This window comes from Lissotriton helveticus, chromosome 8 (assembly GCF_964261635.1).
Source record: "Lissotriton helveticus chromosome 8, aLisHel1.1, whole genome shotgun sequence".
NCBI lineage: Eukaryota > Metazoa > Chordata > Amphibia > Caudata > Salamandridae > Lissotriton > Lissotriton helveticus.
This window is the reverse complement of record NC_136069.1, coordinates 419538920-419551991: the sequence shown is the minus strand read 5'-3', so window position 1 is coordinate 419551991 and position 13072 is coordinate 419538920. Positions and strand designations below refer to the sequence as shown.

Genomic DNA, 13072 nt, shown 5'->3' with positions numbered 1-13072 from the left:
CCACCAATACAGTCTACTTGATGTTATAATATGCAGATTTGTTGAGCGTGCTATCAGCCTGGGTGGGAGGTATCTGGGCACTGACCAGGTGTAAATCTAGCGGTGCAAAAGGGGGTGGTGATGGACAGAGCATCTGAACCAATCAAACACTCACACCCAGTCAAAAGATCTGGGTTTAATCCATCACCGTTCTTTAGCCCACTCTGCCACCCCAGTTCAGACATGGCCATATGCAAATAAGTCTGACCCTGTGCCTCATGGGAACAGTCTAGCCCGAACTGCCAAGCCATTCCTTCCCTGGACCGGAAACAAGCTTCCTAGGACCAGTTTCTGGCATTCCAGCATTCTTCAGCCATGCTAGCTTGAATCCAGTGGCAAAGTGAGCAAGGGACTCACGTCTGAGCATACCCTGCCAAACTTATGGCGAACAAAGCGGTACAAAAGGGGGTAAATCTAGGCACACCTAGGGCCTAGTGAGACTACTCGAAAAGCCATGTCTTTGGCTTCTTGTGTTATTCATGTAGTGAGGAGGAGGATCTTATTGGTAGTGCCAGGTCATTCCAGACTTTAGGAGCGATGTAGGACAAGGCTTGACCACCGGATCAGGTTTTCCTGGTGCGTGGGATTTGTGCAAGTCGGAGTCCAGACGAGCAGAGATGTCTGGAAGGTTTGTGAAAGAAGATGCGATTGTGAGGTATGCTGGGCCAGTGTTCTTGATCCCTCATGATGGAGGTTTACTCTGTCAACTTTGCAACATTACCGTTAGTTTGTATTTGCTATAGCTTAGCTTTGAGTCTGGGCCACCACTGAAAAACCGGTCAACCCTACAGAGAAGACTATCAGAAACCAGGTGCAGCAACTCAGTCGCATAAAGGAAGCCGAGTAAATTCTTGTCGACACACCATGCTTTCACAGCGCCCACAAAATACCCTATGACAGTACTGCTATAAAAGTGTTTTAAGTGCTTCAAAAAAACAAGCATTGGCATAGCCAATAGGTCTCGCCTTTGGGACCTTATAAGTGATTAGCCAGAGTTATTGGCTTTGCCAATGTCTGTAAGCTATGCAGCATGTTGAAAATTTGCCAAGTAGGAACTCCGCTGCCTAGGCAGCAACGGCTCAAAGCGGGGGTGATTCAGGCTATGAAGGGTGCATTCCAGGCTCCACAGCAGAGCTTTGTCTAGTAAGGGTTGTGCTTTTAAACACAACAAAACTCCTGGCTAGGCCAACATTGAACCTCACCAATGTCAAAAGAGAGTAGGTTCCTAGCTAGGAATAGTTTCTGCCAGTGAGCTGCAGCAGTGTAACTTCTGCAAAAACCTAGCCACACAAATTAAGCACAGTCCTGACTAAGAAGGATCCCCTCACGCTGCTCAAAATGAGCACATTGGTGGCTAATGTTCTATTTTAGCAGCCGACTATTTTTCAGGAAGAATTTTTTTTAACTGCCCAGGACAGGTACTTTTGAGGTACCAAAAGAAGTGGTGCTCCGAGCTACCAAGTAATATTCCTAACTGCCCAATGCCCACAGGCAAAAACCCAGGTGGCCATGAGATAGGGTGACCGAAACTATGAGTCATTCCAACAACATAGAAGTAGGACTACAATTTGTACGACCCAGGATTGAAGAATGACTTAACTGATGGCATTGATCAATATTGAAAGCACAGATATTGTGGCACTAAAGGAAATTAAATGCTAAGTTGAAACATAGTATTATCTGTGTTAAGTAAATTGAAGTCTGTTTGGGACTGCTACGTAATTCTGCTCTAAAACACATTGGGACGTGGCTCCCTCTTTGTCCCGTCGACCTTCTCTAAAAACGTGTTTTCTACTAAATGTAAAACATTTTTTTAAATGACAGACCAGATGTTGAAAAAACTGTAGTTAGGAGCAAATTGAGGGCACTTGGTCACCCTACCATGAAGGGGGGAGGGGGGTTTCTAGCCTCCAAAATTGCGCACACCCTTGCCAGAAATGCCTCAGTGTTCACGGGCAGACAAGTAGTCAAGTCAAGTCAAGTCAAGTCAAAGAATTTATATAGCGCTCTACATACCCATAGGGTCTCAAGGCGCTTGAGGAGGGGTGGGAAATTACTTGTCAAATATCCACGTTTTAAGTTGCTTTCTGAATGCTAGGTGGTTCTGGGTAAGGCGAAGGTAAGTGGGAAGTGAGTTCCAGGTTTTAGCTGCCAGGTAGGAGAAGGATCTGCCTCCCATGGTGGTTTTGTTGATGCGAGGTACCGTGGCGAGGGCTTGGTTGGATGATCGTAGCTGGCGGGAGGGGGTGTAGAAGGACAGTCGTGTGTTGAGGCATTCTGGTCCGATTTCGTAGAGTGATTTGTGTGCGTGGGTTAGGAGTCGGAAAGTGATCCTCTTATTGACGGGAAGCCAGTGGAGGTTTTTCAGGTGACCAGAGATATGTTCTTTGCGTGGGATGTCTAATATGAGCCTGGCTGAGGCGTTCTGGATTCGTTGGAGTTTTTTCATGAGTTTAGCGGTAGTACCGGCGTAGAGGGTGTTTCCATAGTCCAGTCGGCTCGTGACCAGAGCGTGGGTGACCGTTTTCCTAGTTTCGGTGGGGATCCAACGAAATGTTTTTTTGAGCATGCGAAGAATGTTGAAGCAGGATGAGGAGACGGCGTTGACTTGTCTGTTCATCGAAAGTGAGGAATCCAGGATGACGCCCAGGTTCCGTGCGTGGTCTGTCGGGATGGGTGCTTTTCCAAGGGCTTCTGGCCACCACGAGTCGTCCCATGCAGAGGGGGAAGTACCTAAGATGAGGACTTCTGTTTTATCTGAGTTCAGTCTCAGACGGCTGTGTTTCATCCATTCGGCTACTTCTTTCATTCCTTCGTGTAGGTTAGTTTTGGCGGTGCTAGGGTCATTGGTGAGTGAGAGGATCAGTTGAGTGTCATCCGCGTAGGAGATGATGTTGAGGTTGTGTTGGCGTGCGATGGCCGCGAGGGGGCTCATGTATACGTTGAAAAGGGTGGGGCTGAGTGAAGATCCTTGTGGTACGCCGCAGATGACTTCAGTGGCCTCTGACTTGAATGGTGGAAGGCGGACTCTCTGGGTTCTTCCGGTGAGGAACGAGGTGATCCATTCTAGTGCTTTTCCTTGGATTCCGATGTTTCTGAGACGCTGTAGGAGGGTACTATGGCAGACTGTGTCGAAGGCTGCGGAGAGGTCGAGGAGGATGAGGGCGACTGTGTCTCCATTGTCCAGTAGAGTTCGAATGTCGTCTGTTGCTGCGATGAGTGCGGTCTCAGTGCTGTGTTTTGCTCGGAAGCCGGACTGTGAGGAGTCGAGGGATTTGTTGGCTTCGAGGAAGGCAGCGAGCTGGTTGTTGACAGCTTTCTCGATGACTTTGGCCGGGAATGGAAGGAGCGAGATGGGACGGTAGTTTTTGAGTTCGGTGGGGTCCGCTGTGGGTTTTTTCAGAAGGGCGCTGAGTTCAGCGTGTTTCCAGCTTTCCGGGAAGGTGGCGAAGTTGAGGGAGCAGTTGATGACGTCTCGGAGGTGCGGTGCTATGATGGAGTCTGCTTTGTTGAAGATGTGGTGAGGGCATGGGTCTGAGGGGGATCCTGAGTGGATAGAGTTCATCAGGCGGATGGTGTCCTCAGTGGAGATTGGCTTGCAGTCGTTAAGGGTGTTCGAGGGGGGTGAAGGTCTAGCATGTGGTTCGGTGGGTTGGTCTCCAGGTTGGTTGTCGAAGCTGTTGTGGATGTCTGCAATTTTGTTGTGGAAGAATGAGGCAAGGGATTCGCAGAGGGCTTGAGAGGGGGTGATGTCGTTAGAGTTGGCCGAGGGATTGGTAAATTCCTTGACGATGTTGAAAAGTTCCTTGCTGTTGTGGGCGTTGCTATCTAGTCGGTCCTTGAGGGCGCTTTTCTTGGCCTTTCGAATCAGTTGGTGGTGTATGCGGGTGGCGTTTTTGAAGGCGTCCTTGGTGCTGGAGGTTGGGTCTTTTTTCCAGTTCTTCTCAAGGGAGCGGCAGAGTTTCTTGGATTTCTTAAGATCATCGTTGAACCAGGAGGCCTTCTTGCTGCCAAGTTTGATTTGTCGTTTTTTCAGTGGTTAAGTTAAGTAGGGTTCCTTCAAGTCACACTCGTGAATAATGTGGCTTCGCTTTACTCCACGGCAACTTCAACTGGAAACTGGGGAGGAAGCACAAGTTTTTGGTTCCGGATTTGATTACAAAACCATGAACTGCACACAAGGCATTTCAATTAAACAAGTTCTTCCTAATGCATGTTTTAATAAGGAGTAAATGTGACCTACATTTCACGTGTTGCCTCGAAGAGCGCACACACGGCAGTTCATCAAATGCGCACTTTTAAAATCCAGAATTGCTAATTGCATTCTGACAGGAAGACTTCTGGCAAGATAGCACGCCAGACAAACTGGCAGAAATTAAATGAGTTCCATGGAAAATAATACTCTACCAAAGGCAAAGGTGCATACAAAAAGTAAAGATTGCGAGTAAAATACTATAGCCTAAGTAGTGCTGTGATCTCAAAAATTCCTGGAGCTTCCTACCCCACTTGACATCTTACGAGTAAACAAAGATATTCTTATATGGAGCACTTTCACTCAAACATGGGTTCTTGGTTATAAGAAAAACAGAGGGCTCATCTCCATGTGAAAGAATCTTCAAGGAAGAACAGAATGAAGAAAACCAGGTTCTTCACGTTTTGTAAAGAAGGGAATATTACAAATGCTGTGCAAGGAGGTAGGCAGCGTGTTCTTGATCGCAACAGTGCCACTTTTGACTTAAAACCGGGGACAAGCATTGGTTAAAATATTTCAATGTTCCAAACAAGCAAACAAATCCCCCCGGCCCTCACTTACCTACCTCCGGCCGCTGGAACACGCTGTGACGCACACCGCAAGTCGGCCTGGAGCGCGCCTCGGCAGAGACGCGGGAGGACAGGAGCGTGACGCGCGTGAACGTGCACATTGACGTTCCCGCGCGTTCACGGACCTGAGTCGGCTCGTTCACAGGTCTGGAGCTGCTCGTTCACAGCTCTCACTCCCTTGGCAGGGAGGAAGGTGACTATAGAACTCGCTGGCGGGAGCGCTTCGCGCTCCAACGCCAGGCGAGCCCTAATGAATGATGTGAGGAAATTCCAATCATGGAACGTGTCATTGATCATGCTGTGCCCAGACAAGCTCTGTCAGCCAGAGCTTTATTTAGGTGCAGAAGCCTTAAGATTTTGCTCGAAGCTCGCCGCCAGCACTGGTAAACCACAGTCTTGCCGAATAACAAGGCTGCAGGGGCGCAGCTTTTGATGGTGCAGCAGGCACAGTTAATTATTTGTATTCCTTTTCCTAGGAACATGTTCCATTTTCCCCTGGGGCCAGGTTCGTACTTAACAAACACACTAAGTAAAACAAATAGAAAAATAATAACACTAGCTTTAAGAGAACAATAAACCCACAAATATCCCCTGGGGCTTCCAATAGAGGGAAGTGGAATGTGGGAATGTGTTTCCCTTTAATGTATTTTATACTTGTCACTGGTTGGTTCATGTGGGCCAGAGCCATGCCAGGTTTTCAAGCTACCGCATGAGATACTTTAAACAAGCATTGGCAAAGCTAATAGGGCACACCTACGCAAGAACTATTGGCTTTGCCAATGTTTTAACCATGCTGCACACCAGCGTGACTGCTGTTCATCATGGCTAAAAGTTAGTGGTGTAAAGGAGAGTGCTGTGGAGTGGAGTGTCATAAAAGGTAGTGTTGTTGAGTAGCGTGCAGTGTTATAGAGTGGTGTAGGGAGTCGTGGAGTGGCGTAGAATTGTGTATAGTCGCGTATTGTGGTGTATAGTAGAGCTGAGTAGTGTAGAGTGTAGTGGCATAGAGTGTCAAACAGTGGAGTGGAGTAGAGTGTCATGGACTTCAGTGTCATAGAGTTTAGTGTCGTAGAGTGGGATGCATGCAGTGGAGTAGAGTGTCATTGAGTGCAGTGGCATAGAGTGTTGTGGAGTGGCATAGAGCAGAAGGGCGAGGCATAGAGGGAGTGCTATGTTGTGGAATAGAGTGTTGTAGAGTAGAGTAGAGTGCAGTAGAACAGAGCAGATTGTCATAAAGTGGAGTGGGATAGAATGGAGTAGTATACGAGAGTGGAATGGCAAAGGGTGGAGTAGAGTGTTGTGGAGAGACGTAGATTGGAGCAGACTGTCATAGAGTGGAGTGGCATAGAGAGGAGTGGATTGGCATAAAATGGAGTGTGGGAGACTGGAGGAGTGTGTCGTAGACTGGAGTGGAGAAAAGTGGCATGGAGTGGCATAGAGGGAGTTGTGTAGAGTTTCGTAGAATAGAGTAGTGTCAAAGAGTGGCACAAAGTGGAGTAGAGTGGATTAGAGGGTGTGGGTGGAGTAGAACGTCATAGAGTGAAGTGTCGTAGAGTGGAGTAGATTGGCATAGGGTGCAGAAGTATAGAGTGCATTTGTTTTGAGTAAAGTGGTGTAAAGTATATTGGTGAAGAGTGCAGTGGCATAGAGTGGCGTAGAGTGCAGTGGCATAGAGTGGAGTGGTGTAGAGTAGAGTGGTGTAGCGTAGAGTGCAGTTGCATTTAGTACAATGCCGCAGAGTTGAATCATGCGGATTAGAGTGGCGTACAGTGCAGTGGCGTAAAGTAGATTGTTTCAAAGCAGAGTGAAGTGGCGTAGAGTGGAGTTGTGCAGGGCAGAGTGGAGTGATGTAGGGTATAGTGCAAGGGTGTAGAGTAGAGTGGCTTAGAGTAGAGTGGCACAGAGTGCAGTGGCCCAGAGTGGACTGATGCAGAGTAGAGTAGAGTGCATTGGTGCAGATTGCAGTTGAGTGGCGAAGAGTTCATTGGTGGAGAGTGCAGTGGTGTAGAGTAGAGTGGCCTAAAACGCAATGGTGTAGAGTGCAGTGGCATATAGTACAGTGGTGCAGAGCAGAATAGAGTGGTACAGAGTGCAGTGACATAGAACGCAATGGTGTACAGTGGCATAGCGTAGAGTGGCATATTCGTACCCCTGTACGCTGTGCCTTGTATATATAAATCTCTTTTCCAATTAAAAATTACTGAAATTAAAAAAAAAACACAGCAGCAACACGTTATTGCACAGTGGAAGGCCCTTCTCAAAGGTTGTTTGGTCACCTTTCTAAAGCGTATTTCTGTTTTTGGGTGTCAAAGCGGTACGAACGAGGTAAAACCTTTGCCCAGAAAGTGTTAACGAGCGAGTAAAATTCCAAAATAATGAGGTAATACTAACACAAAATGGGCTTCATTTCGCCGCATAATTTGCCTTTTCCTGTTGCATAATTTAGTCGACCCTGCAGCATAATTTGGTCCTCACATATAATTCCAGTGGCCCTGCCTATTAGGTCAATTTTTTAAATTCTAACACTCGCGTCAAACCTTCAAACACAACACATGAAACGTTGATTTTGTAATTATTAATAATAAAAGGAAACCATCGTCTTACTCTGAAAGGTATAGTTTGTGGATAAAGTCCGATTGGCAACAGGGATGTGTACAGTATCTTGTCATTCCCTTACAGTCCGTGTGTTCCTCTGTTTCAGGTGCGTCATTCCCGCCTCGGTTCCCCTCATGCATCCTCACTGCTTGATCGCGTTGATTTTGTCGTCTGGCGCCCTCGGGAAAGGCTGCTGCGGCCGGCACGATGCGCTGAAGGAGCAGAGCACGGACTTCGCCGTCAGCTTCTACCAGAAGTTGGCAGACGCTGACAACAGAACCAACCTCATCGTTTCCCCAGCCAGTGTTTCCTTTTCCTTGGGTGTGCTGCAGTTTGGGGCCCAGGGGAACACGTTCCGACAGCTGGAAAGAGCCCTTGGCTACAACGTGCACGGTACTGTGTCACGTTAAACATGCATGTTATATGATAGCAAGCGTTATATAAATGCAAACCTTTTCCCTCTTCTATCCCTCCACTATCCTTCTGAATCCAGATAACTGACTAAGACTCAAATTACTTTCATATTTCACTTTACTAATTCAGCACTAATCCTTTATGGGTTCCGGAATAGAATGCTACTCGCCGAAAAAGCGCATTGACGCCTCGTGAGGGGTAGTAGACGCTATATAAATGCAATTACAATACAATACAATATGATGCAAGAACTTTTCATAGGTCAGAGATTTAGGCCCAGATTTGCAAAGACTTTGCATCGGGTTTGAATTACTTTTTTTATGCAAACCCAACACAAAGGGATATATTTGCTAAGATTTTACACTGTGTTTGCATCACAAAAGTTACGCAACGCGGCAGTGGCATAGCTAGGCCTTTTGCTGCCCGTGGTGGTCCCCGCCTTTGCTGCCCCGCGGCAGCAGTAAGAGCAGGAGGGTGCTGGCAAGGAATCCTGCATTTGCAGTGCTGCTGCAGTTAAGGGGGGGTTTGTAGGTGGCTGCCGCCCACAAAACTCTGGCCGCCCGAGGCAGACCGCCCCTTCCCCCCTTGCTATGTCACTGCAAATCAGCCCAAAATCGTTTTTTATGGTTTACTTTCCAGCGCTAAACTTCTTTAGTGCTGGAAATAACATTAAAGTAAAGCAGCAAATATCGCTGCTTTCCATTACTTGGCGCCAATGGATGTACCATGGGTGGAGCATGGGAGTTCCTATGCAACCACCCATGGTTTCTGACGATAAACGGTATTTACTAAATAAAGTGGGCAGGGTTTAGCATCAGAAAACTGCACCCTTTTGAAGTAGGCACAAGGAAGGAGAAATGCTTTAATTTCTATTTCATTTTCCAACTTTGTACATGTGCTGCACTTTACAGCACACAGACCAAGAAGGAAAAGGGATAAAGTTAGTCTAGGCATGGTATTTTGTACTGGAAGGCTATCCTTCCAGAACAAAATCTATGCTAGACTCATGGAGACACCTTTGCACCATGGCACAAAGGTGTCTCCGTGGCGCACAGCAGCTGATTTCAGTGCCAGCACTAGGGAAAAAGGGAGGAGAGAGACATATTTCTGTAAATATGGTGCTCTTCTCCTCTCTCCTTTTCACACAGCACTTTGCGGATTCTACACTGCGCTGCATGATTAAATGTTATATCTGCCACAAAGTGTTGTTCTAGTATTTACAATCAAAGGCAAATCATGATTTGCACTGGATTGTAACCAAGACAAAGGCAAAGCTGTGAAGTGCAATGCACTGCCTCGAATTACCTTGCATGAAAAGGCCGTTCCCCGGATGGTGTATGGGCATTCCTATGCAACCACCAGTGGTTTATGGTGCAAGGGTGTCTGCCTTGGCTCATGGTAGCGTAAAGTGCACCAGCCCAGGGAGAGAGCAGAACAGTGCCGCATCTTAGTAGATACAGTGCTGTTCTGCTCTCTCTCCAGTCTCACAGCGCAGATCAGCAACTTTACTTGTGTGATGTATTCATCCTTTGCTATCGTGTATAGCTGCAAAGTGTGGCTTCACGTCAAATGTGAATCATTTAACCTTTCCTTTTTAGGCTTTTCTGACAGCAGTTCCACCAGCCCTGTGTCAGAAAGAGGAGTTGTCATGTAAACATACATAGTGATGTCAGAGCTCTTTAACATATAGCTCTTACTAGGTACTGAACAGTAGCGGTCGGTGGAAGGAGTAGCTGCCGGGCGGTGACGTGGGGAGGGGGTAGTAAACTATCGATACCGCCCGATTACAGGGGGGGAACAGCGTTTACAGCGCAACTTTTACAACGAAGTACCTTTACGACGCAACCATTACAACGCAACTTTTACAACGACTTGCGCTGGGGGGCGCTCTAGGATAGGGAATAGTTTTAATTTACTATCCAACACCTTCCCTACTATCCACGGGGACTGGAGTTGGAATAGTAAATGAAACTATTCACTATCCAGCGCCCCCCAACGCAAGTCGTTGTAACGACTTGCGTTGTAAAACTTGCGTCGTAAAGTCATGCGTTGTAAAAGCATGCGTTGTAACAACGTACATCCGATTACAGGTAAGTAAACATATAAATAAATAAAACGAATTTCGTTGCGAGCACTACAAAGCATTTGGGGATGCAGTGCGTGCAACGAAATTAGTTTTATTTATTTATATGTTTACTTACCTGTAATCGGCCGTAATCCATAGTTTACTTCCCCCTGCCCTGCCCCTCCCCCTCCCCACGTCACCGCCCGGCAGCTACTCCTTCCACCGACCGCTACTGGTACTGAAATAGAGTAGGAACCTCCCAGACACTGGTTTGAGCAGCTGTTCGTGAGCCTGATCTGCAATCCAGGTTGGCCGCTGTGAATCACCGCGCCTGTGTCGCGATGAAGTGTTCCAGGACACTTAAAGATATAGAAAATGGCGTCTGTGCATCGCCGAGAGGGGCTGTTGCTGGTTCACTTCCCTTTCCAGCGCATCTGGCTGAACGATCTAATTCCTTTTGTTTGGTAGTGGTGTCATTGATGGGAACAGCTGGCGGGCAGAGCCAGCACAGACAAAATATCAAACCTGGGCTCTGCGCCCAGTGGTCTATTCAAGGCAAACAAAATATAAACATGCAGTGTAAATTCACAAGTTGAGAAAATGAAGCTGTTAAAGTTTTTTTGACTAGCTCAGGCTCTGGGTCTATGTAATCTGCATATGCTCTGTAGAAATACCACATGTGTCTGTCTATGTGTGTGTGTGGGTGTATATGTGTGTGTGTAAGTACTCTGGTAATTATATAAATAGATATTAAATGAATGCCAATAGGTCTGGCGTTGGCCACCAGCCTTCTAGCAATTCTTGTTTTGTTTTGTCATGGCTTTTGTATAACTTGTTTGTTTGGGGATATTTCTGGCCCTCATCCATCTGAAAAAAAATCACTTGCTACATGAAAAATAGTTTTTTTGTCTCAAAATACCACACATTACCATAGTGCTCTCTTGCATTGAAGGGAACTACTTAAAAGGCCAATCAGTCTGGCATTTGCTGCAACCCTTTAGAATGAATGAAAGAGACAAAGCAAAATAATGAAAGAAGGCAAGACCAAAAGAAGGCAAGAAAGAAAGAAGACAAAGAAAAAAGAATTACATTTAAGAATGAAAGAAAGAACTCCAAAAGGAATTTACAACAGTATTGGCAGGAGATATGCTCTGATGAAGATGGACTCTGCATCAGAAGCATCCTGCTATCCATTCAGGCTCTAAACACAAAGGCAACACTAAAGTAATGATAGAGAACAAACAAAAACAATGGCACTGAAGGGAACTTGCTTGTGTGTGGATGTGCGCCTTTTGAGAGAGCAAAAAGCAGTCAATCAAAGTTAACCAGTGGATTATGTAAGATGATTAACTGCCCCTTGCTAGATGCTGTAGTGGGTGGAAGTAAAATGTGAATAACACTACAACAGAATTTTTAGTTTAGTGGGAACAGCACCGCTCAGTGGTATTCCACTTGGTGACTTCACTTGCTGTGAACAGGCAAAATATCCAGGTAGAATATCAATGAAAATATGCAGAAACTACTTGATGAGTCACCCTCCCCCCCCACCCCCCCCCCCCACCCCCGAAATTACAGGGATCCCCTGTAACAGTAAATCCAGGTGAGGGAAATAACAGAGGGTTTTATGAGCCAGTCGTAATAACGGCCATTGTGTTTATTACGTCCCATTGAATCTCATTTTATCATCATAACACTAAAGAAAGATCGATTTTAAACTAACTGCAGAGTATCACACACACACACGTCTTTGCAAGTCACATGTGACTGTGTGAACTGGGTGTATTATCAGGATTGTATCTTGCCGATACACAAGGATCTTTGTGGCAAAATGATTAACGCATTGAGCTCTCATGTATGTATGAAATACACATCTGTAACCTACACTTACACGTTATGCTTTGCAGCAGGCATATTACCCAGGTAAATCAAGACTGTAGAGTGCACACCTATGTCTCCAATATATGCATGACGCACCAGAGTTACACCCTGGAAGGTGCTGGATACACGTAGATCTCTGCAGCAGGCGCCCCAACCCCCTAAGATACCTTAAAATGCAATTTGTTGGTGACTAATTGATTAAACTAGAAAAAAGCTGTACTATCACATCTCTCCTTATTTCTCATTTCTTTTGGGGGCAGATTTTGTAAGAACAATGCATAGGATGACTGCCATTCACCCTGCTCCTTTTGAGCTGCCCCTCTAGACTCTGGCCCTCATTAACCCCCCCCCCCCCACCCCCCAGCCCCCACGCCCTCTGTCATTATCTAAAATTATAGGTCGCCACAGTATCTTTTCACCCCATCACTCTTTTCACTATGATTTCAGAATTATATTTACATCAGTTTTGATCACCTCTAGCATTATCACAAAACATCAGCCCCGCTGGCATTATTGTAACATATTTGAAGCTTACAAGTGAATCTGAGTAATGTGTGACACATTCAGCCAGCCCTGGGGTTTAGGGCTTGCAGTTTTTATTTTAACGTTGAAAGTATTATGACCACTTCATAGTTACAAAATAATTCAGCGTTATGAACAAGCCAAGTTGGTCTGGTGAGGGATTTGGGGAGCAAAGCTCAATATTAACATTTGCCCGTTTTAAGTATATGTTTGTCCATGTACATAAAGGCTGTGCTTTACTTCGAAATAAATCGGAGTCCGCCCAACTTTGTGTCCTGGAAGGACCCTGTACCACATTTTTAGAATCTTAATGTAGTACCTTTTTGTGTGGCTTGTGTAATCTCACTGGGGACACAGTCCATTTCCTGTACCCTAATTTCTGTGTTGTCCAGACATGCAGGTAGTTGAGTAATTCTACTCTACCAGATTAAGAACACATCACTGTTGAATTTTTAATATTTTTTATGCACACCTTCTTGAAAATGTGTGCATTTTCATATATCTTTATGGATATGTTGCTCATGTTAGTGCCACAAGACACATCACGGAAGTTGCAGATGTTTGTTTTGTTAAAAGTCAGCAAAAGCAAAACATCAAAAAGTATGCCTACCATCTTTGCACGATCAAGCTAGTGCTTACCTCCATGACATATATATCGCAAATCAAATTAATACACGTGGGAAACGGCTCCCAGATAAAGAATTCCCTGCAGTGTAGTGTTGATTGGCACTACACAAATGC

The 13072-nt window shown here is 45.9% G+C and overlaps 1 protein-coding gene across 1 annotated transcript in view; it reads left to right on the top strand.

Moving 5' to 3' along the window:
• Positions 1–13072, top strand: part of SERPINE3 (serpin family E member 3) — a 110127-nt gene that overhangs the window by 42384 nt on the left and 54671 nt on the right. Inside the window, 1 exon segment of the mRNA XM_078658878.1 lies at positions 7559–7845. Within this exon segment, the coding sequence (XP_078515004.1) occupies positions 7559–7845 (287 nt within the window).